The sequence below is a fragment of the Tripterygium wilfordii genome, chromosome 4 (assembly GCF_013401445.1).
Source record: "Tripterygium wilfordii isolate XIE 37 chromosome 4, ASM1340144v1, whole genome shotgun sequence".
Taxonomy (NCBI): Eukaryota; Viridiplantae; Streptophyta; class Magnoliopsida; order Celastrales; family Celastraceae; genus Tripterygium; species Tripterygium wilfordii.
This window is the reverse complement of record NC_052235.1, coordinates 1882031-1906264: the sequence shown is the minus strand read 5'-3', so window position 1 is coordinate 1906264 and position 24234 is coordinate 1882031. Positions and strand designations below refer to the sequence as shown.

Below are 24234 nucleotides of genomic sequence, written 5' to 3'. Positions count from 1 at the left end.
AGGAGAAGAGTGCAAGATAGTGGGGCGATATTTGATATTTAGGCTGGTTCTTTAACTTCTTTGTTGGCTTTTGGGAGTCAAATTTTTTTAATAATATAATTTAAGATCTCGTGGGACACGTGGCTGAATATGAGAGGTCTGTGAGAAACCCACAAAAGAGAAGAGTGGGGTTAATTCCATTCATAAAGCAAGCGATATTGAAGAAGGGAAACAGCTAGACTCGTTTTGTCTCAAAACTTTTAACATTGGATAATCAAAATGTTCAATACATATATTATCTCATGGAAAGCCATGAGGGCAGGGTCTAATGCCAGTAAAAAGTGAAACCCAATCATGGGTGGTCTATACCATTTAAACTTAAAGCAGATAGAATTGTGAATACAAATAGTCTCTAATCATATAATAATCCTCACAGAGCGGGCCTTCAATCACAATCTGCTGAGTACCAGATCCTCCACCCTGCCAAATGGAATTCAAAAGCTAAGGCCTGATTAACCAAACACACACAAATATGTTCTATGGCTACTGCTTAACCAAGAAGAGGTGGCAAACTAAAGACATAAAAGAAATCAATCACCTTCTGGCTTCCATGCCCAACCTTGCGTAGTGTCACATACTCCCCACATCGCAGTGCACCACCAGCAAATTCAACCTGTATATCAGATCGGTGTCTCAAACCTTACTGATCAAAGAATCTTTTACATATTTGGAAGTTTTTATGCCCTTTATAAATCACTAAGCATTGTTAACTATCCATAAAAGATGAAGCTATTATCCCATAATCAATATAAAAGTAGGTGCATGACGACCAATATGTATACAGGCCTGCATATGGCTTATGAAGCAACATAGGCTGAGTAAAGGTTGGTTAGTAAATGTCCATTGAAATGCATTCCACCAAACTCCAGTTAGAAAAAGAATTTGTCAATTTTAATTGTGTTTAGTAGCTTAACTACAACCTTCTTCATACTAGATTTGACTAGAAAATCTCCCAGAGTCATCAAGTGACAAGGCCACATGCAATCATGAATGGCCTGGCAAAGTGGCAATACAAAATGATAGATAATATGCTCTGGCACAGTTAAACAGTTTCTACATTGTATTTTCTTTAAGAGAAAAATAATTGTTTCTTTATTTAATTCTTAACATGTAAGGAACGGCTTTCAAGAAAGAATTAAAAAAAAAGGAATACCTGGACACCCTTGCCAGAAAGAAACTGCTTGAAATCAGCCAGTTTTAGATCACCAACAAGGACGGAACTATGTGGTGGAGCAGGGGCTGATATGGGTAGTATAGACAGCATGCCGTTCTCAGTCTTCCCTACGTCAGCATCAACCCAAGCTATCTCGTACTCTCCTAACTGAAATTTTGATAATAACATGAGATGCAGATTGATCAAAGAAAATATGATGCCATTGTGCATGAGTACTGTTGACATACTGAGCTGCTTACCTTCTTAAAGAGCACATTGCTCATCAGCTTCTCAGAAAGTTGCACCTACAATGACAGGGATAAAACAAAATGAATGTTGATTTCGGAAGTAACTGATTTTCAAGAAAACCTTAACTTTGTCTTGAATAATACCTTATAAGCACACAAATCAGATGTTACATCAATTGTTTCTTCAATTTGAGGAGCATAAACGTGAGGACACACTTGCTTCATGCAATGCTGCCTAAGATGCTCTGTGGCCTCCGCAGATCCATGCACCAAAACCTAAAAGGAAGTATATATGAGAAAATCAGTTCAACACTTCAAACATAATCACTTGCATAACCCTACCTAGTTGCAGAACTACAGGAATTACTCTCTCTTCATAAGACACATTAAGTAGAAAAATAGGTGGCAAAGAGCAGGCTCAAGCCCAGAGACTGTCAGCATGTGTTGAAAAAACTGATGCGCATATCACAATTCCACAGTAACAATAAATTTCCCCACCGCTCATTTTTTTTTTACGGTAAGTACTGAAAATGTCCATACAATAGCATTATATAGACCATGCGCAGAGCATGGTTTGCCATGCCTGTGTCAGACAGCGCATAATCACAGGTAAAAATGCAATAACTGAATCCTCCATTCTTGAGAAGCCCTAGGGTACAAATGGCATGTTGAAAGGGATTCCACGAGATATAAGGAAGAAAGTAGCACTGGTATGAAAATACCACGTGCAGCTTGTATAAATTTAGCATATGCCTGAATGTAACTGGTAATGTAATTGTAATCATCTAGAGTAAATCAAGTAGCACAAGAAAAGACATACAAGTTTTAGAGGAGCCACATGGGCAAGAATTGATTTGACTGAGCGACCATCAGAACGACCCTCATAGTCCACATAAATCAATGAACACTTCACTTGCACCTGGACACCACCAAAGAATACAACTTCAGTAAAACAAAAATTTCCAACAAAGTAACTTGACTTGCATAAGTTATCTTTTACTTTAACTACAATTAATAGCATCTGCACAAATATGAGCAAATGATGGATTTTGGAATTCAAATAAAGTCTAGAACATTTCGATTTTAATTTATATTAACAAGAAGATTGGTGGTCCCAGAGGATACATCTACACTTCCTGGTCTACTTCCTCATTATCATTTAAAAGAGCACATCATATTAGTTAGAAAACCACACAAAATTAATCCAATAAACTATAGCCTATAGGTCACATACATATAATTTAAAGTTGGATAATCAACGCATGAAAGCATCAATATAAAGTATAACCAACCTGTTCTGCACACAACCCATCCCCTTCTCAGCCCAACAAATCAGAAAGAACATATAAAATCGAAGGCAAAAAAAAGTGGCATCTTCAGAAGTGATGTTTAGGAGCACATCCATAATAACACTATGTTGCAAGGAAGTAAGTTCAAATGAAATTAATAATCTATTTGTTTCGCATAACAGACCAATAGATTTAACCATCCATGGTCAAAACAATCAATATGGTACTTTTTTCTTCTAGTCATATCATTATAATCGATCCATAGTCATAGCATCCACAAAGTAACCTAGCACACCAGGGCGTGAGAAAGCCCTTCAATTTAATAGCCTAAGCCAGAATTCAACTTACAGTTAACTCACTGGACACGACTTTTGAAGGCTTTGTATCAAGTATTAAACTAGCAGATCCTTCATCAAGCTTTCCATCCATATCCCCACCAATCTGAGGGAAAAAAAAGAAATATAAAATAATATTACAATTCTACCAATGTAGCTGAAGCATAAATGTAGCCACAGCCACCTTCATACCTCTGAATAGTTACTAATCCTACGAATAGACAATAGTCAAGATATTTAAAAAAGAAATAACATAAAGCAGAGGCAGAGAAGCAAATGAGAACAGAAATTTAGAACCAAACCACCAATAAGAGAATTGTGAAAACATGGCACAAACATTGAACTACTACATATTTCTCCACACTTTTGTCAATTAGACTACCCTCATTCTATGAGGGAAAAAGAAAGGAAAGAACAGCAATAACCCTGATAAAGCAAGACAGCAAATATTTGTTAAAATATTATAGCATGTTTATTACAAGCTGAACTTTCACTTTAAACAGTTATCTTGGACCATTTTCTGACTGTGGTTTCACAAACCCTTTTTTGATTAATCTTCTCGCTTCTGCTCAGGTAATCCAGCAACTCACTGGAACTCCACCCTCTACAGTCTCCAGATTCATAATCAGTCAGCTAATCTGTATCTAATAAATCTCATCGCACTGGCTAGATTCAACAAAGAAATTAATTATGAAATGGCATCAATTCCAAGAACTTGTGGTATCAAACATCAGATGTTCCACAGAGCGAACTCACCATTAAGTTCACTTCACTAACAAGATTGATTAGTTAATTTGTCAATCAATACAATAAATTACTTGGGCAATGGGTCAAGATTCCATTGCCATCCTCATCTATTCTTCTTCCAAAGAGACTAATTTTAAAGAGCACGATTTGAAAAGCAAGTAGCAAAAGTGGAGAAGTAAATGAGATCATCTCTGTAAATCTGTTGACAGATAAGAAGAGCATTACACTCTCAAAATGAAGCTATAACAAAAAAATCACCCATGTACGCAGCAGCCAAAGGAAAACTCACAGTCATTGCTGATTGGTCCATGTCTTCTTCCTTGATCACATAATCATCAGGATTTATGACTTCCCCAAAGTCATCCCAATCAGACACATTCTCATAGAAAGGAAACATTGGAGCGACACTGGTGGGTGGAGGAACAAATCCATCGATTAATATGTCCCAATGTCTGCCCCCTTGTGAACCAGCCGCTGCAAGGTACAAGTAAAAAGGTTCATCTGGTATAATCGAAACTACAAATGCATTGAGGGTAAAAGAATAGTAGTAGAATACACAACAATAAGGGATTTCAGTTCCACCAAGGTAAAAGGCCTAGCAAACTATCAAGATCCACCATTTATTGCAGCTTGGCACATGTAAACAAACAAAAATACAAATACAAAGCTAATAAATTATCAATATTTGCAAAACAAGTCTCTCCTCCAATCGAATAAAGTCAGTGGAATTCAGGCCTTACTCTAAATAAAAATCCTGAATAATGCTTTCAATGAGAGGAAAGGAAAGGAAGGGCACCTTGATTGGATGGCCAGCACGTTAATTATGGAATGAGCTTTAAAGGAAGAGATATATAAAATTATATTACCATATAACCACATAGGGAGATTCAAATTCATGAAAGTTCCATCGGTGCATACACTATATCTGAACCTTGGAGTTCTAATCCCCATCATAATAATATTTAAAATCAGGTTGATAACTTGAAGTCATGCTCTATTGCTTTTGTAACATTTTTTTTTTTTTGAAAGAGCTTTTGTAACATATTTGAAATCATTCAAACAGATTCCAAATTGTACAGAGTCCTCCATTCAAAAATTTGGGCTAGGTGACTGCTTGTTTATCAGAAAACAGAAGAATACCATCCAATGAAGTATGTGCATTGCCAGCATCAATAACCATTGGATCACTCATATTATTGTCAGGTATGTGGGAAGCTTTTGCCTCCTCCTCTTTGATGAGACTAGCTTTTAGAGCTTCTTCTTTTCTCAATCGCTCTTGCTCTTCTTCGTAGGCAAACAACTCCTCCCCAACCAAAGGAACCCTCTTAGACATGGTTACTTTAACAGCTTTTGGAGGTGGATCTGCCTGAAGCATGCGAGCTAGGGTGCCAAACTACATATTCATGGCAAGGAGTCAGACAGTATATATTTAATCATCTGAATAAACATCCAAGAAATAATTTAGTTACTTCCTAAATGCAGAAATGCTTAAAGCTATTTGCACTGGTTCGAATTGTTGTTGAACCAGTGTATGTTGTTTATGTGTAAAAAGGTAAACAACTCCGGTGCACAAAACTCCCGCAGTGAGCGAGTTCGGGGAGAGACCGGATGTATGCAGACCTTACCACCACATAATATGCGGAGAGGCTTTTTTGTGTGTGTGTATGTGTATAAATAACCACTTGAGTGAAAAGTTCATTAGTCAAAAGCCATTGCAGGGGAAAATGAGAAGCACTAAGATGTTAGAAGATATTGCCTTTAACAGAGTTGACCAATTAAAATTCTACATGGCTAACCCAAGAAGTTGTAATGTCTCCAACATTATTGTTACTCTGGTTATTTTCCGGACAAGTATCCCCTAAAAACTCATATCAGACAATGTGAGGGTCAGGAGCCAAAACATCTGGAGTTTCATCCAGAACCCGAAACATCATAAATTGATAATACCATTCAATAAATACAGAAAATATGCTCTCTTTAGGGAAAGAGAAATGGTGCTCTGAACATGTTTTTCATTTGAACAAATTAGATGAAATTCATTGATTAATCCAAGAGATAATGGCATCCCAAATTTTCAGCCTTAGGAATAAGCACAGAGGATCAGTTGTGTCAACTTCTTCAAGAAACAGTGAACCCCAGAAAGGATAAAACTTAACATGCTTAAAATAGAAAACTAATAAACATCAGAGGAGAACTCACCTGCGCTCTTTCAGTGAAAAGCACAAGGTTTCTCGGATCAGCTGCCCATTCAACAAATATATCGTGAGAAGAACCAGCTTCCAAACTAGCCATGGATGCTAGAACAACCTAAAGAGTAAAGAAGATGTATGTTCATATGATTTCATGACAGCTACGATAACAAGTTCAAAGATATAAATGTATATCAAATGTACATAATGATGAACCTTTGGGCCAACTGGAGCATTATCAAGTTCACTCTTGTTAATTAGAAGTCTGACATGCCTGCAAATGATGGTATTATTGCATGTAAGTAACTATTGGCAAAGATGCACAGGGACTTGCAAAGTATATCTATATTTGTAAATCAAATTTCTTCAAAATGTCTACAGCATATATATGAATCACGGCTGCTCAAATTATGAGACAATGCTGGAGGTGCAGTAACAGATCAAAAAAAATACAACGAAAAAAGAACCACTTGGGCACTTACTTCAGAAGAAAAGCATTGTCACGTGTAGTTTCAAAAGACTTAGCAATGGAGTCACTCATCCACTCCAGGAAACTCTTGACGTAATCAATCGTGCTTGTTGTGACGTAAGTGAGGAACAAGATGGGATAATTTAAGAGGCGTTGTGCCCAGAACTGCGATGTTCATCAAGATTTAATTTTTATTTTAAAATATATCAAAATTAGAACAAATTCCATAGTATATTCTCTTTACCTGTTCTAATATTAGAACAAGTTCCAACACTCGCCCAGCAGTATCGACGGGTAGCAGCACATTTCCACCAGCTTCTAGAGCCTTTACAATAGTATTCTCTAACATAATACAGATGAATAGCACAGAAAATCAGTGTGGACATGAAAGGGTCACAAGAGCATGCATCTTTGGAATAATGTGATGAGATGAATCCTATGGAAACTGGTTTCAAGAAAAATAGAAAAGATATCATTGATGAAGAACAACCGTTGACAACACCAGAATAAAATACCTAGAATTTCTTTTTCTCTATGCCGTGCTAAAGGCTGATTGTTCAGAGCATTATAGGCATCAGTAATTAAAACAGCGGGCCGGACAAAAGAATTTAGAACAGTTCCATTCAAATGCCTGATACAAAACAAACTCCATTAAGTAGCTCCTCTAATGTTAGCGACATAGAGGCCCATCAATAGGTATGTGTAAGTGCGATATGGTGCAAGTGATTGGTTGAAAGCATTACCTCTCTTTCCGGTGGTTGAAGTCAACAGCATATATAACATCTTCTCCATCCTTTGTTATTTTCCAGATGGTACCTCCCAATAGATGGCCGGCAACATGAGGAGCAATCACAATACCCTCTCCTTTTCCTAAAATTTTTCAGAAGGTTGCCCAAATCAAGACAATAAACAAACAATGTACGGACAAAAAATATGAAGGAATATGAACATGAAAATTATAAAAGCGTCCAAAGTCAACAATGCATGCCATGTCCATCCAGATACTGGCTGAAGGTATATCATGTGATTTGGAATTTTGGCTATCCTGATCTTTTGGAGGAGGTGATAAGTAGAGCTCAAGCCTATAATGCTTATAAACATGCTAAACGTAGCAATTGCACAAAAAGAGAGATTTCAACTAAGTAATGCATCTTCACCATCTTCACCTTACAATCTTAACCCTTTCTTCAACACAATATTACTCTCACTAGAGATGCATGCATATGTTCAATGATCCTCCTAGTACATCACATGCTTCCGCATGATTACCAGAAGCTCAAGGAGAAAAGAAGACCACCATACAGAGAGAAAAGAAATACCATCCTTAGCGTGACTAACTTTAAATAAAAATGACATACCAGACAGATGATGATTCTGAGAGAATGTTAGCCTGGTCACAATTTGAAAAGCAGAATCAATATCATCCAAAGTAAACAAATCGAACTCTGACATTGCCTGCAAATCCATGGGGGTGTCGATGAACATGCCAGTTTAGCATAAAAAAAACCAAAAAATTGCAGCAGTCACCATATTACATAAACACAAGCTCCAAACCACCTGGAAAAAGGTTTGAAAAAAACTTCTACAAAATTACAGGTAACTTTTTTTTTGTCCTTTTCCAGCTTTTTAAATGTTTCTTTTGCCAGCCCAAGGAAAAGGGGCAGGATTATATATGACCAAGAAAAAGGATAAATGATACAGGAAAAAAAGAGAGGAAAATACAAACGCTTGGAAGGATGTGGCGACTTAAAGAAGAAAAGGCAACAGATACTTATTCATGATACTGCTCAAGATCCAAAATAAGAAGGCAGACAGGACTGCATCTTCTTCGATCTGGTTAGTCATAGAAACAACACTGGAAGCAGACACGAGTGCAACTACTAATCTTACAAAAATCACAAGAAGATATTCCAACATTGCTCACAAGAACCAACACCTAACATAATTTTTTACTTCAAATCATATAACAGGACCTCATGGTCACGAGTTTTCAACACCCAACATGGCGTTTCTCATCTCATCATCTATGAAAATTAAAAAGATAACCTAAAAGAGCAGAGTGAAACTTAACCTTCCGTGACAGATATTGATCGTACATGGTGAGAAGTCCCATTCTATGCACTGGCTCTGTCGAGTACACTGGAGCAGAGAGTCCGAGATTTTTCATGGCATACGGCAAAGCACCAAGGTGTAGCGTATCGGGATGCGACAGTAAAACAGCATCTACAGTCGAAGCTACTCTGCAAGCCATTATTAGGAAAGAGAAATCCAGACACTAACAATTCAAATAATCCGAGAAAATTAGGGTATGGAGAACTACCTGGACAGTGGTTGAAGTAGGGAAGGATCAAAGTGGTCATTCCAACCGCAGTCGAGCAAGAAGTTGAAGCCATCAACGGAGACCAAGTAGGACAAAGGATTTTCGTTGTAAGCACCACACAGTGGTGTCACCTGCACCGACGTCCCCATTCTCCACAGTAACGACGACGACCCCTCTCTCTCAGTGAGCGCGATTCCTGTGTGATTCTTGAGAGTTCAGCGAATAAGGAAAGAAGAAGAAACTTCGACCACTCTCAGAACGGTGTCGTTTGGAATCAACTTGGGCCTCAATTTCTACTTTTTCTGGTGTATAGGCAGGCTCGGCCCAAAGAATACGGGTGGATAATAACGGTCATAAATATTCGAAAGTCCGTATGATTATGGTCAAAGCCCAAATTCATTAAAGTCAAACGCGAGAACTTTGGGCATTAACTGGTAGATGAACTTGGAGCATTAACCGCCACTGTATTCTATGTCTGATAGATAACCCTAATAACAGTTAAGACACTAGGGTTTCTACAATAAATGCAATAGAAGGATCATCAACTCAGATCGCAGAAACCATGACTACGCGGAAGCACAATCACGAAAATCATAAGAATTAGGATTCACCTTGAAGGAGTGCGAGCGAGCAGCGATGATCCGAGAGTCGGTGAATAGAACAATTCAATTCACATTCTATGCTAACTTCATCCAAAACATCAGCAGCAGCGATCAGTGGGTTCGATTAACAATGAGCCAGTTGATGAATGCAGAAACAAATCCCTAAAAAGTCCACTTCTTGTTGCTCCAATTTCATAGCAGCGAAAACCTCACATCCATTCTATCAAGGGTGCTTATGTTTCATCCTTGTCTCAAATTTCTCTTTATTACCTTCTCAAAATAGTCAGTCAACAGACAGACCACTAGGATTATGAAAGTTTATGGGTCGGACATTTTTTCTACTCTTTTTGTTCTTTTAAGAAGAATTTCTAATGGTTGGATTGAAGGGTCAGGATCCAATTGTTGACAGGGAATTGTGCGGAACCCATCAAGCTTGATGATTGATTTTGGAATCTAATGCAGAACGAAGGTTGAGTGTAGTCGTTTATATCAGTAGTAGTACTGTAGTAGTGTATAAAACATAATAGAATCGGAGGAAAAAAAAAAAGGAAACTCTGAAGAACGAAGCGCTGTCTTGTAAGAAGAGAAATCGTTGGAGTGTGATCTGAAAGTGTGAGACTTCTTCACATCGCAATTCGCAGATCGATGCCACTCTTCTCTCACCGTCCCTCTCACTCTCTCGCAACCACCAAGACCTTCAAGCCACACAAACCATCGTCAACCAATTCTCCCGCGCGTTACCCTCTGCGCATTATCGTCTTTTCCCTCATCTCTCTTTGCATCGGAATTTCTGGCACAATTTTCGCCGTTGTCGCCATCCGTAGACCTAGACCCGTACCCGTTTTCCACTGTGGTAGATCCGTGGACACTTTCCGCGCTTTCTACTCAGCTTCGAGCTCCCGGAGGCTTGGTGGTAATAGGGGCTTAATTGATCGGCCCAAGCTTCTTGGGTTCGTCGGAATACAAACCGGGTTTGATTCGGTTGAACGGCGGGCAGCTCTGAGGAGCACCTGGTTTCCAAGGGACCCAGATGGGCTTTTAAGGTATATGAATTACTTTCTTTTTCTTTTTTGAAAAACAAAAGATTTTAAATGAAATGGGGAATTTCGGTACAATGAGTTCGAATTGGGCTGTTCTTATTTCTGGTGTCTCTGGGTATGTTTGAAGGTTGTAGACTAGTTGTGTTATTCAGTTTGTGGTTTGTCTTTATCGTGATGTGGTTAACTATTTGCAATAGTTGAGCACCTGGTGAATGTAAGTAAAAATGGCAGAACAAGATGATCTAGCAGGGTGAATGTGCTCATCTTCTTTAGCAATCTTTTGTTCAGATCGATTTATTTGGGTATGCTTTGATGTTTGTTGGGCTAGAATTGTATCACTGTTGGTCTACCCTACATTATGGTATGGATGTTCTCTTTCTCCCCTGTTTTTACATGTGCTAAATAGGTTTCATAATCATGGTATGGTGGTGCAGCGGGCCCCACCCCACAGAGGTCCTCCCTCTCGAGGGCGTGGGCTGTCAACCCCGAGTCCGTCGAAACCCACGCATGGGCCACGAGCCTAAGGGCCTAGCCCAGCTACAACTGCAGCTCAATGGTTGATGCTAAGGCGTAACGCCTTAGTGTTAAAGGGGGCTGGGGTTCAACTCCCAGCTCCAATAACCTGCGTTGGCCGTAATAGTCTCGTGATGGGTTGGAGTGTGCGGCCTGCAGGCTTGTTGTAGCTGGGCTAGGTCATGGCCCATGCGTGGGTTTCGACGGGCTCGGGGTTGACAGCCCACGCTCTCGAGAGGGAGGACCTCTGTGGGGTGGGGCCCGCTGCACCATATGGTATACCTATTCACTTATTATACTCTTCATAGGTTGGAGCAAGCTACTGGTTTAGCTTTTAGGTTTGTAATCGGGCGATCAAAAGATTTGAAGAAGATGGCCCAGCTTGAGAAAGAGGTAGAGACATATAGTGACTTTATGCTCATTGATATGGAAGAAAAGTATCTAAAGCTTCCTTACAAAACGTAAGAGGCGACTTTCAGTGTTTACATAATCATTTTGATGTGATTTTTACAGCACTCTTCTAATAGACCTACTCTTGTTTCATAGGCTGGCATTCTTTAAAGCAGCCTTTGAGCTCTTTGAGGCAGATTATTATGTCAAAGCTGATGATGATATTTATTTACGTCCGGGTATAAGTCCCTGACTCTTGTCTTCAACTTGTGGATGTGTGATGTCGCACTATCTCTTGTAATTTTACTGATTACTTACTTGGTCTTCAGATAGACTTGCAACTCTTCTTGCTAAGGAACGTACAAACCCAATGACTTACATTGGATGCTTGAAAAAAGGACCAGTCATCACTGACCCTAAGCTGAAATGGTATGTATATTGCTTATTGTCAATATTCAATCTTTGGGACAGCTAATATGGTTCTTGATTTTTACTCTGGATTTTTTAAAATTAAATTTCAGGTATGAGAAGTCTGGACATCTGATTGGGAATGGGTATTTTTTGCATGCTTATGGTCCGATATATGTTTTATCTGCTGAAGTTGTGGCTTCATTGGCAGCTGCTAGAAACAATAGGTCTGTTGTTTAAATTTCGATTGCTGTTTGTATATGTATTTTTTGTCAGTTATTTTTCCATTCTGCTTCGTGGCTAATGATATATTGACCCATTCGGTTTTCAAAAAAAATTTGGTTGAGGAATGCTTGGATTGCTTGTATGACAATGAAAACTGTCCTTTAGATGTAGACTTGGGCATTGTTATTTCTGATAAATTGACTGCTTTGGTGTTTGCGCTGCTTCTACTGCTTGCAAAGTCCTGTCCTGTTTGTTCTTGAGTTACAGGCAACTGCCTTTGATAATTAATTGATTGGCTATTGGTCGGAGTGACCTTTTCGCAAGTCATATTGTTTTTAATTGATAGTGGTTTCTTGGTGAATGTGGTTGATTGAAAAAAAAATTCACCTTGGAAGCCTCAAAATTGAATGATGTTTTGAAACTCATGGCGGAGTAAGAGACAACTACAAATGGATACATTTAATATAGCTTTATCAATAGTACAACTCAGGCAAATTTCGGTGGAGGGATTTTTTTAAATTTGGATTGTTTCTCAGCTTCTTAATATGGCTTATTCAATCGCGAAATACTATACACCCCTTCTTGTGCATTTTATGTAATTTCGTTAAACATGCTGTTGGTATTTGTATAACTCTATCGTTGGATATTCTTTAATGAAATGGGAAGTGTTTTGTCTTTCAGTTTGAGAATGTTCAGCAATGAAGATGTCACTATAGGCTCATGGATGCTTGCCATGAATGTTAACCATGAAGACAACAGAGCAATCTGTGATCCTCGATGCACACCCACATCAATTGCTGTCTGGGATATTCCAAAATGTTCAGGTAATAAATCCTTGCTCAATGCCCAATTGCTCATTAATAATTTGTCAGTTTAGAAATGATAAATGCAGTTAACTACTATTAGATTTGCGTAATATCATCAGAAATTTGAGACCATGCTCATGACATGTAGATAATTAAGGTGTATTTTTTCGCATAAGTTGGGACGGTGATGTCTCTGTAACGTTCAAGTTCAGGAAGAATGGTCCACTTTCTTAATTTGTTCTGTTACTTTGTTTGATCTCTTTGGCTTGAGTTGGTGGTTTGGAAAGATCGTAGCAATTTCTTCCAAGGAGAGGTTAGGATCAATGCATGCATACATTCATTCTTTTTCCAGCTGGATGGTGGCTCCTGGCTCCCTTACCCAGTTACCTATACATATGCATCACATAGGGTGTCAGAATTAATTTCGAAGCTACACTGTTTATTCTGAAACTTTACGGTGAATTCGAACCTTGCACACTAGGTGTAGATTGTGGAAAACTTAAAATAAACTTTAGTTATCTATTGATCATTAGATGCAAGTTTTCTACGATGTGGTATGTATCGGGAGGTTCACGATAGCAATTTACACTGCTTCACGAGTCTATTAGTTAATTTTTTTTCAGCCTAAGTGCATTTGATGTAAAACCAGTTAATTGTTGAAAATACCAGGTTTATGCAACCCAGCTAGTAGGATGAAGGAGCTTCACAAGATCGATATGTGCTCCAAAAGTCCAACATTGCCACCCGATGATAGATAGTTATTTCATTCCTGTGACGAGCCATGGCTGGCTTCTGACACCTTTTGTTCATGGGGTTGCATGTATGCACACTATTCACATATAGGAATTTTGTAATATAGTCTACTCAGTGTTGTATTCCCTAAATCTCTCAATCCAAATACATTCTTACAGTGGCCGTCCCACAAAAATACAGTTTCTGTTGGTATGTAAATCATCACTCTGCCAAAATACTTTAAAGAGTGTATCTATGTAATAATCCATTAGCTATTACCTGATCATTGTTTTCTGCATGATATGTTCAGAATTTCTTTGTGGGTAAAAATTCCTTAACATGGGAAGCAGTAGTGGTAACCAAGACAACCAACAAATGGGATATGATCGACCTAAAGTTGCAATTAAGAAGCACTAGGCCTACTTTACTGTTCTCAAGTCTCTAACATGGGCTTTAGAGGCCCATTTACTGGCTGGGGAACGCAAGAGCCATTTATGGTAGTAAGAATCTGTGCATAGGCCCATTGAGGCCTTCATCAAACCAAACAAAAGCCTTCTATGGTTTAGAGGAGAGAGAGAGATAGAGAGAGGAGAGGTAGGGGCCAGGGGGGGACTATTAAGTATTAACATGGGGACCTAATGACAGGAAAGACAAAATGTGATGTGGCTGCTAAACTGCGATGGCCCTCCTTTTGATAAACGGTATGGAACCACTTGGAAAAATCATTTATGTTTCATGTTATTTTGTGAAAGGGTCTATATCAACGAATACTCGTGACTCACATAACTCATACGTAGCATGCCTCTTCATCTTATAAAACTTTTTTTAAGTTTTAGATCAAACTGATCATTTCATGGTGAACCCCCCAACGTTAATTATCAAAATAATAAGACAAATGATAGCCAAGCCACTTTAACCTGGATTATATCTCTTTTTTAACCAATGATATATATATATATATATATATATATGATGAGTCATGAGGGTGTGGTAAATCAAAGAAAAAAGGTGGTGGTGTGGGGGACTAAGTAAAGGGTGGGGGGGTTACATTGTCAGCCTGAAAGAGCTAGCATTTGATGAATTTTGGCGACACTATAAGAGGAGAATCAAGACCCCACCCCCATGCAAATCTATATCCATGCATCTCTCCATATCACTGCAACCACATTTCTCCAAAATCTTCCAGACAAATCTACAGTCACATTTACATATTACAATAGACAACTCATTATATTTCATATTTTGTGTATGAAGAGTTGTGTGGAAAACTGGCAGATAGGATTGTTGTCATAACGGGGTCGAATAGTAGCAATCTCTACCTCCTTTTCATTTGTCTTGTTCTGTTTTTGTATATCAGACATACACCCAAGTCACGTGAGTGGCTTCTTCTAGCTAGCCTATCCCATATTCATTCAAATTCTCCATCTTTACTGGACATATATCAGCGGCTACAGCAACTACTCTCTGCTTCTCTCTCAATTATATATCTGTCTCCATGACTAGTCAAGTCTATGTGAGCCCTCCTTTCCCTCTTGAGAAGCTAAGAGAAGAGATTAAGCCACAGCTGCAGCTCTTCCTTTCACCACATGATCATCACTCTGCAGCTTCACCCACCTCTCTCTCCAATGCTCCCACTTCTCTCAATAACCCTACTCAAGATCATCACAAGGTATGATTCTTGTTTAAGTAATTTAATGTTCTCTTCTTGATTATTCTCCATCGTGATCGATGATCACAAGCTTTAATAAATTAGCTAAGTATGTTATATATATGTGTGTGTGGGTTGAAATTCTTTATTAGGTTGATAAGTATAATAAATCAGTTGGCGGATCAAGCAATCGCGAAGTAGTACGCTTTGATGCTGGTCATGCTGCCAAGAAAGTGTTCTTGTGCAAGAGAGAATACGGATTTGATGATAATCATGAGCTTGAGATGGAAAACTCTGATGGATCAAAGATGATCATCACCTCAAATTGCACTAATGATGATAAACCAGCCAAATTTAGACTCAAATTTCAAGCTCCTCCACATTATGTGAATTATTCCTTCCCAAGCAGCAGCAACAATGTTAGAGTCTGCGCGGACTGCAATACCACAACTACCCCTCTATGGAGAAGCGGACCTCGGGGTCCTAAGGTAAATTACATTTTCACACTCCACATTGAATTAGTATACATAGATCCATATATATATGCTTGTGTTTGATTAATATATGTGTGTTATGTGTTGGTGTTGGTTTAGACACTCTGCAATGCGTGTGGAATTCGACAAAGGAAGGCGAGACGAGCCATGGCCTTAGCTGCAAATGGTGTAGCAGCTGAGACTACTTCATCCTCCATAAAAGCTAAGACTAGTAAGGAGAAGAAATTGCATGTTTCTTTGCTGCAGTGCAAACCTCCTGATCATAATCAGAGCCAGAAGAAGCTTTGTTTGAAGAATATTGCATTGAGTTTGAGTAGTAAGAAATCCACTTTCCAAGGAATGCTTCCACAGGATGTGGAAGAAGCTGCTGTCTTGCTTATGGAACTCTCTTGTGGCTTCATTCACTCTTGAATTTCAATTTTGTTTTTGTTTTTGATTTGATCATTTTGAAGATGTTTGGTTTTGTCTTAAGAGAGATCTTTTATTCTTTTTGTGTGCAATGTTGCAAAAACAGAACATTGCATCTTGTCTCATGTATGGTCTATGGGCCTGGGATCACTTATTATGGGTTTGAACTTCGGCCCAAGCTGCTTATCCAATTGGGTTGGGCAGCTCAATAGATGTCACGGACCCAAGGTTTACATATTTAATTGACGAGGATATATATATACATAGAAATTCTCTTATGTGGACCAAAAAGTGTGAACCAACTTTGTGGACTTATTTTTTAACCATAGATGTGGTAGATCTCATAGTAAATGTGTGGCCCCCACTCATGTTTTGCTTTATTACCACCGTTGGATTTTGGTCCACAAAGTTGGTCCACACTTTTTGATTTACATAGGAGAATTCCTATATATATATATTTTGAATTGTTCCGGGAATCCAACTCATGTATTTCCGAATCCATATTGTTGGACCCAGAGAAATTACTGTCACTCAAGTGATTATACATAAAATAAGTTGGTACCTGGTACACTATCATATTTAAATGAGAGATACTCCATAACATACTAGTCCATAACACCTTATTTAATTAAAGTGAACCAAAATCATTTTATATTTTTGGTAAAGAAAACACGAATCAATCATATGATTAAATATTTATTCAAACAAATTTTTAAAAAAATACTATTTTTAGGTAAATGAATATCAAGTATCATTGTTGCCATAAAAACAATATCTCCATTTATATTCATGCCCTTTATTATGGAGCTTTCTCTACTCCAAAATACAAACTTTATTTTTAAATCCTCGACTGTTATGACGTGTAATGTCGGCCACATAATTTTCCAATTACACCCTCCACCCAACCTCTACTGGGTCCCGCCAAACAACCAGCGAAACTCAACAATCACCACAGAAAAAAGGAAATCAACGACTGAAAATGATTGTGTCCCTTGTTATCGTGTGTCACAGACACACCTGATTAAGAAGTTAGTGATTTACATTTCTTGAAAGTCCTAACCCTACGAGTGTTGATAACATGGAGATAAGACCAGTGTGACACAGATTCTGCCACCAAAGAATCCCAGATTTCACAAAAAAAAAGATTGATTTTTTAATAGTGGAAATGATCTGGGTTTCAATCAAAATGAAGAGCAATTTGATCCATTGAAACTCAATCTGTTTTCCTTCATTTCCTTCCACACATTGATTTTCATTTGTAATGTAGTGATGGTTTGTGATTTCCTTCAAAAAAACTGTCTTTTTTGTTGAGGTGCTTAGTCATCCACCACCCACAACCACCACTAACACCAGATCTTGAACCCATAAAATCTTTTTAACTTTCATACAGTATAATTATCAAATACAATCAATATATACACACATATATACATATATATTAGGAGATTTGTATATATATATCATACATCACCCACCCACTACCATCACTTTTCATGGCACACAAATAATCGATATTACAACAACTCCCCATCTCGTTTTGCTTGCAGTATTTCACACAAGAAGAAAACAAGCATTAGACACTCTCTCGTTGGTGTTTTAACATTCATTCATGGAACGTGCAAGGCGGCTCGCGAACCGGGCGATCCTGAAGCGCCTGTTGGCAGAGTCGAAGCAGAACCGATGTACCAATGAATCAGCATCGTCGGTGTTGAAGTCCCCATCTCCTGTTTTGTACGCTCCTTCGAGGTATGTGTCGTCGGTTACACCGTTTGTTAAAAGTCCTAAATGGAGTAATGGTGTTTGTAATGTTGGTTTTGGGTCTCAAGTGAGATCCATATCCGTTGAGGCATTGAAAGGAAGTGACACTTTCCCTCGCCGTCATAACTCGGCGACTCCAGAGGAGCAGACGAAAATGGCTGAGTTATGTGGGTTTGATAATCTTGATTCCCTTATTGATGCTACGGTTCCTAAATCTATTCGTATTGATTCAATGAAGTTCTCTAAGTTTGATGAAGGATTAACAGAGAGCCAAATGATTGAACATATGAAAATATTAGCAGCTAATAATAAGATTTTTAAGTCCTTTATTGGGATGGGTTATTATAATACGCATGTTCCACCTGTGATTTTGAGGAATATAATGGAGAATCCGGCTTGGTACACTCAGTACACACCGTATCAGGCTGAGATAGCTCAGGGGAGACTTGAGTCTCTACTGAATTACCAGACCATGATTACGGATCTTACCGGCTTGCCCATGTCAAATGCTTCATTGCTTGACGAGGGAACCGCTGCTGCTGAGGCAATGTCAATGTGTAATAATATCCTGAAAGGGAAGAAGAAAACTTTTGTTATTGCTAACAACTGCCACCCACAAACCATCGATATTTGCAAGACTAGAGCTGATGGTTTTGATCTTAAAGTAGTCACTGCGGATCTTAAGGACATTGATTACAAATCTGGAGATGTTTGTGGGGTTTTGGTTCAGTATCCGGGGACTGAAGGTGAAATTTTGGACTATGGGGAGTTTATCAAGAATGCTCATGCTCATGGGGTTAAGGTTGTTATGGCTACGGATTTGTTGGCATTGACAGTATTAAAGACTCCTGGTGAACTGGGGGCAGATATTGTTGTCGGTTCGGCTCAGAGGTTTGGTGTTCCGATGGGATATGGGGGTCCTCATGCAGCATTCTTGGCTACCTCTCAGGAGTATAAGAGAATGATGCCAGGGAGAGTTATTGGAGTAAGTGTTGATTCTTCAGGAAAGCCTGCCCTGCGCATGGCAATGCAAACTAGGGAGCAACATATCCGCAGAGACAAGGCCACCAGCAATATCTGCACTGCTCAGGTAAGATTCTCCAGTTTAAGTTTTAGTTTTGATCGCAGGGACTCCATAAATGAAGGGAATGGGTAGCTTGTCCGAAATTCTGTCGTGGAAAGTTTTCGCTTATTGTTTACTAAACCAACTGCAATACTTTACCATTTATGAAATAATTGTTTCTTGGGTTGAAAGAAATATATATGTGATCCTTTTATCAGGCATTACTTGCAAACATGGCTGCCATGTATGCTGTTTATCATGGGCCTGAAGGCCTTAAAACCATTGCTCAACGGGTCCATGGTCTTGCTGGTACTTTTGCACTTGGAGTTAAAAAGCTCGGAACAGTGGAAGTTCAGGACCTTCCCTTCTTTGACACCGTGAAGGTTAAGTGTGCCGATGCACACATGATTGCTGATGCTGCTTACAAAAGTCAGATCAATTTGCGAATATTAGAGAAAAACACTGTAAGCTTTATTTGTTGAATAAGATGATTTCTTTCACTTTAACTCCATGTCATGAGATTAATGGAATTTGGTTGTTTTTCAGATCACTGCCTCCTTTGATGAAACAACAACATTGGAGGATGTCGATAAACTCTTCAAAGTTTTTGCATCTGGCAAACCTGTGAGTACAATAAACATTAGGATGTTTGCAACTAATACTCTACAAGGTGGGTCCAATGAGGCCTGATCTTGGAGAGGTTTCACATCCTCAAAAAATAAGTTGTAGGATGTTTGGAGCTAATTGTAATTGTCACCATCAAACCATGACCACTTTGGTTTCATGTAACAGGTCCCATTCACAGCTGCATCTCTTGCATCAGAGGTTCAGCCACTCATCCCTTCTGGTTTAATTAGGGACAGCCCTTACCTGACCCACTCGATCTTCAACTCGTATGAGCCTTGCCTAAAAAAGTAAACTTCTCACGGTTTAGTGCCTGGAAGCCACTCTTGACTCCTTTTTCTTTGTTTTATTTTCTGCCAGGTACCATACAGAGCATGAGTTGCTCAGGTATATGCATAGGTTGCAGTCAAAGGATCTTTCATTGTGTCACAGTATGATTCCTTTGGGATCCTGTACAATGAAACTAAATGCGACATCTGAAATGATGCCAGTCACATGGCCTAACTTCACCGAAATTCACCCTTTTGCTCCTGCTGAACAGGCTCTGGGTTACCAGGTAGTAAAGTTAATCTGATTTGTTGGTTGTGTTTTTATTTGTATAGGTCCATGTGTTTCTGAGATACAGTATCCTTGTTTGCTTAGGAAATGTTCAACGATTTGGGGGAACTTCTCTGCACCATCACTGGATTTGACTCTTTCTCTTTGCAACCAAACGCTGGTGCTGCTGGCGAATATGCTGGGCTTATGGTTATCCGTGCATATCATAAGGTACTGTGATGCTACCCTTTTTCTAGTAGTTTGTTTCTTTCCTCTTTTAGTAATACAAGAAGCATTTGATTCATTCTACTTGAAAGTTGAAACTTTAGTTACAGGCTGAGCTGAAGTTAACTTTTGTGAGGTACAGTCTTAGGGGAAAATTGATGATTGTGACATACAGTGCAGACTGCAGAGTAGACAGTTGCTGTGTTCACGTCAAATTCATCTCACATGTTATTTTGAAATCTTCCTTATTTTTGATGACTGTATGAATAGGTAAATGAATGAAAATGAATCATAACTGCAGCAATCTTCAAATGTTTGTCGCATGTTCATGTTCGAAAACTTTCTGCACAGGAATCCTTAATACTGCTCCCTAGTTTTGGCTCTTTCCTCTTTTGTTGATGCTGATGTAGTTGCTTAATGAACATTGCAGGCGAGAGGAGATCATCACCGTAATGTGTGCATTATACCTGTTTCAGCACATGGAACAAATCCTGCCAGCGCTGCTATGTGTGGGATGAAAATTGTTGCTGTTGGAACAGATGCCAAGGGGAACATCAACATTGAAGAATTAAGAAAGGCTGCTGAAGCAAATAAGGACAACTTAGCAGCTCTTATGGTATCTAAAGTCTAAACACTTTGCATCCTAGGCTGGGATTTATTACACCTGAGACAGACATTTTGAGTTCTAATTCAATATAATTGCTTAACTTCTTTTAATTAAATTGCAGGTCACATATCCTTCCACTCATGGAGTCTATGAAGAAGGTATTGATACGATATGTAAGATTATTCATGACAATGGAGGTCAGGTCTACATGGATGGAGCTAACATGAATGCACAGGTTTGTCTCATCATCTATCTGTCAATAAAATTTTGCATCTTAGAGTCGCACATGAACATTATGCATATTATAACGCAAAATGATATGCCAAATAGCATTATTTTTATAGATTACTAGTGTATCTTTTGTGGGCATATGTGGAATGTTGTAGATCTTTTTTTTCCTTTTTCTGTTGGGTGTTGCGGGGGAAAGTTGGTTATCTCTGCAGGTATTCCTCCTTTGGTGATGTCATCGCTGTGCTCTAATATATCAATTTTTTTGGTTGTTTCCTGTACAAGAATTATTCTGCTGCATTTTTCAGTTACTTCTTCACCTCAGTTCTGAGGAAACTTTTGGAGTTTGCAGGTGGGTCTAACAAGCCCAGGCTATATTGGAGCTGATGTTTGCCATCTCAATCTCCATAAAACATTTTGCATTCCTCATGGAGGCGGTGGGCCTGGCATGGGTCCCATTGGTGTGAAGAAACACTTGGCACCATATTTGCCTTCGCATCCTGTGGTATGTATCTCTTCGATCCAATAAATTTCCACATATAAGCACATACTCGGTGTTTGTTTTGGATAAGAAAATGTGATGATGATGATGATGCACATACATAGTGTGGCTTTGTATAAGCACCGTATAGACTCAATGGTCAAATTTCTTTGTTTATTATATTTTGGACCCGTGAATGCTAGTGGACAACTCCCCTTCCCTGGGAAGGTAGAGAAATGATAATATGAGAGACGATTTTGTTCCTTATGTAACCTTGTATTTTTCTTGGCACCTCATTGGTGCTGGTCATCAATAATATTTCATTTCCATTCGAAAAGCTATATTACTTATTGTCGCTTATAGTGGCCGTCTTTTAAATAACCTTTGTGTACTCCTGTTGCAATATCAATCTCCTCTTGGTTATTAATTTTTTGTCATGGCAATGCAGGTATCTACAGGCGGAATACCAGCTCCTGACAAGGCTGACCCACTTGGTACCATCTCTGCTGCACCTTGGGGCTCTGCACTTATCTTGCCAATTTCTTACACTTACATAGCCATGATGGGGTCTAAGGGCCTTACTGACGCTTCAAAAATAGCCATCTTGAATGCAAACTACATGGCCAAGCGTTTGGAGGTTCTTGCCTTATCCATCTTTTGCTTTATGATTTCTAATAATTAATTTGGCAATTGCTATGTGCTGATATTTCATTTCAAACTTTTAAGTCAGTGTTAATCGTAGGAAAACAATCTGTGTTACTTGGATCTGCTACCAAGTCGCTGTTTCCTTATTTCTTTATAATAAATACATCATAGGGTTGTGAGTTCTCTCGAAGCTCATGAGAGATTCTAATATTCTATGTATTTATTTTCATTTGCTCTGTTACTTGGACTTTCAGAACCACTACCCGGTTCTTTTCCGTGGTGTCAATGGAACTGTTGCCCATGAATTTATTGTGGACTTGAGAGGATTTAAGGTAGCTCTGATTACTTCACCTTTTATTCGACTATTTCTTCTTTACATGTTGTTTTATTATATGATCAACTGTGAGACAATATATTCTTGTAGAATACTGCTGGGATCGAACCTGAAGATGTTGCCAAACGGCTTATAGACTATGGATTTCATGCACCAACAATGTCATGGCCTGTTCCAGGCACACTGATGATTGAACCCACTGAAAGTGAAAGCAAGGTACATTAATCTCCTCACCTCATTTAACATTTCTTCTTTCAAAACCCAGTTTCGGTTCTGAGCAAATTCCATACCCTTTACAGGCTGAGTTAGACAGGTTCTGTGACGCTCTCATTTCGATCAGAGAGGAAATTGCAGAGATTGAGAAAGGAAAAGCTGATATCCACAACAATGTCCTGAAGGTTGGATTGCTTTCTTTTTTCACTTATATTAATAACAAAAATATGAACACGTTCCTAGCTTTATCATCGGAATGAAAATTTATTCATGCATTTTGGCAAAGCGTTGTAATGGCATATAAACTTCTTATGTGGTAATCTGAAATATGCTACTGCAGGGAGCTCCTCATCCACCATCATTGCTTATGGCAGATTCATGGACCAAACCATATTCTCGGGAATTTGCCGCCTTCCCTGCTTCCTGGCTCCATACAGCAAAGTTCTGGCCCAGTACAGGTATGGATGTTCATGTTACCCTCCACGAGCTTCAACCCGCTTGCCATTTGCTCACTGCTGAAAGTATTAAATAATTGACTTACTGACATCTTCATCAATCCCTTTTACTCCCCCTTTTGAATCAATGAACTAGGCTCAAACTTATGGAATTATAAATTCCAGATTGTTTTCTGCCATTAACTTGAGCAAACCTGTATCTTGATTGCGGATTGCTTCTGATATTTGTTGACAACTGAGTTGTTGGGGCTGGTATGTCAGGACGCGTTGACAACGTGTACGGTGATCGTAACCTCATATGCACCCTTCTCCCAGCATCACAGGTTGTTGAAGAACAGGCTGCTGCTACTGCATAATCTTCCGGTCTGTGCCATTGATGCAGCCAGGTTACTTCACGGGACATCAAAGTTGAAACCAGATATCTTATCCTCTCTCTTTCTGTACATAGATTATTCTTATTCATATGTAACTTACAGCTGGTGATAATTCATAATATACTGATGATCAGATGCTCTAATAACTGTAGTTGCTAGCTGCAACTCAATTAATCATCCCCCTTTTACTTTCTCTAGCTTCTTTTTCTTTCCAAGTTCGTACTTCAGATTGAGAAGAAACACCAACCTTGCACCATTTTATATCATTCCCACGTGGAAAATACAAAACTAGGCTTTCTCCGAACATGAAAATATTAGTGAGGAGCGATTGAAAAACCAAAAATCTTATCAAACCATCAATAATCGATCGATTGATCAGCTAAATTTATGTCAAAAAATGGGTGAAAAAAAATGTCGACAGTGGACACCAATCACACCCTTAGAAAATATAGCTTCAGAATGCCTTGGGCCCAATTTTCTGAAATGGCCCATAAGTCCAATTCGTAGGCCCGAGACTGAAATCGGATTGATAATGAAAGAAATAAAATTTTAAAAAATAAAAGTTTAATGATGACAAATTCCAGTTGGCAATTTGTCCATAACAATTCATTGCCAGCTCGGCAGGGTCCCTCTTA

General features: G+C 38.8%; 4 protein-coding genes across 4 annotated transcripts; 3 read left to right on the top strand and 1 right to left on the bottom strand.

Moving 5' to 3' along the window:
- Positions 1-223: 223 nt before the first annotated feature.
- On the bottom strand, positions 224-9012 carry LOC119997342 (cleavage and polyadenylation specificity factor subunit 2). The gene is made up of 18 exons (XM_038844282.1): positions 8790-9012; positions 8541-8709; positions 7828-7924; positions 7213-7339; positions 6985-7100; positions 6714-6811; positions 6483-6634; positions 6217-6274; positions 6011-6118; positions 4952-5204; positions 4101-4285; positions 3078-3170; positions 2261-2359; positions 1585-1716; positions 1453-1497; positions 1193-1360; positions 578-652; positions 224-459 (listed from the first exon to the last, which is right to left on the bottom strand). The coding sequence occupies exons 1-18, from the start codon at positions 8936-8938 to the stop codon at positions 358-360; spliced, it is 2226 nt and encodes a 741-aa protein (XP_038700210.1). The 5' UTR covers positions 8939-9012; the 3' UTR covers positions 224-357.
- A 275-nt stretch (positions 9013-9287) lies between these two features.
- On the top strand, positions 9288-13803 carry LOC119995814 (probable beta-1,3-galactosyltransferase 12). Its single transcript, XM_038842261.1, has 7 exons — positions 9288-10434; positions 11253-11405; positions 11491-11573; positions 11664-11763; positions 11856-11969; positions 12649-12791; positions 13443-13803. The coding sequence occupies exons 1-7, from the start codon at positions 10037-10039 to the stop codon at positions 13529-13531; spliced, it is 1080 nt and encodes a 359-aa protein (XP_038698189.1). The 5' UTR covers positions 9288-10036; the 3' UTR covers positions 13532-13803.
- Positions 13804-14597: 794 nt separating this feature from the next.
- Positions 14598-16285, top strand: LOC119997974 (putative GATA transcription factor 22). The gene is made up of 3 exons (XM_038845221.1): positions 14598-15174; positions 15306-15641; positions 15747-16285. The coding sequence occupies exons 1-3, from the start codon at positions 15001-15003 to the stop codon at positions 16056-16058; spliced, it is 822 nt and encodes a 273-aa protein (XP_038701149.1). The 5' UTR covers positions 14598-15000; the 3' UTR covers positions 16059-16285.
- Positions 16286-17158: 873 nt separating this feature from the next.
- On the top strand, positions 17159-23796 carry LOC119997300 (glycine dehydrogenase (decarboxylating), mitochondrial). Its single transcript, XM_038844213.1, has 15 exons — positions 17159-18903; positions 19095-19340; positions 19423-19500; positions 19669-19769; positions 19861-20056; positions 20143-20268; positions 20693-20878; positions 20991-21104; positions 21450-21602; positions 22027-22215; positions 22478-22555; positions 22648-22773; positions 22857-22955; positions 23111-23228; positions 23487-23796. The coding sequence occupies exons 1-15, from the start codon at positions 17665-17667 to the stop codon at positions 23579-23581; spliced, it is 3144 nt and encodes a 1047-aa protein (XP_038700141.1). The 5' UTR covers positions 17159-17664; the 3' UTR covers positions 23582-23796.
- Positions 23797-24234: the final 438 nt, after the last annotated feature.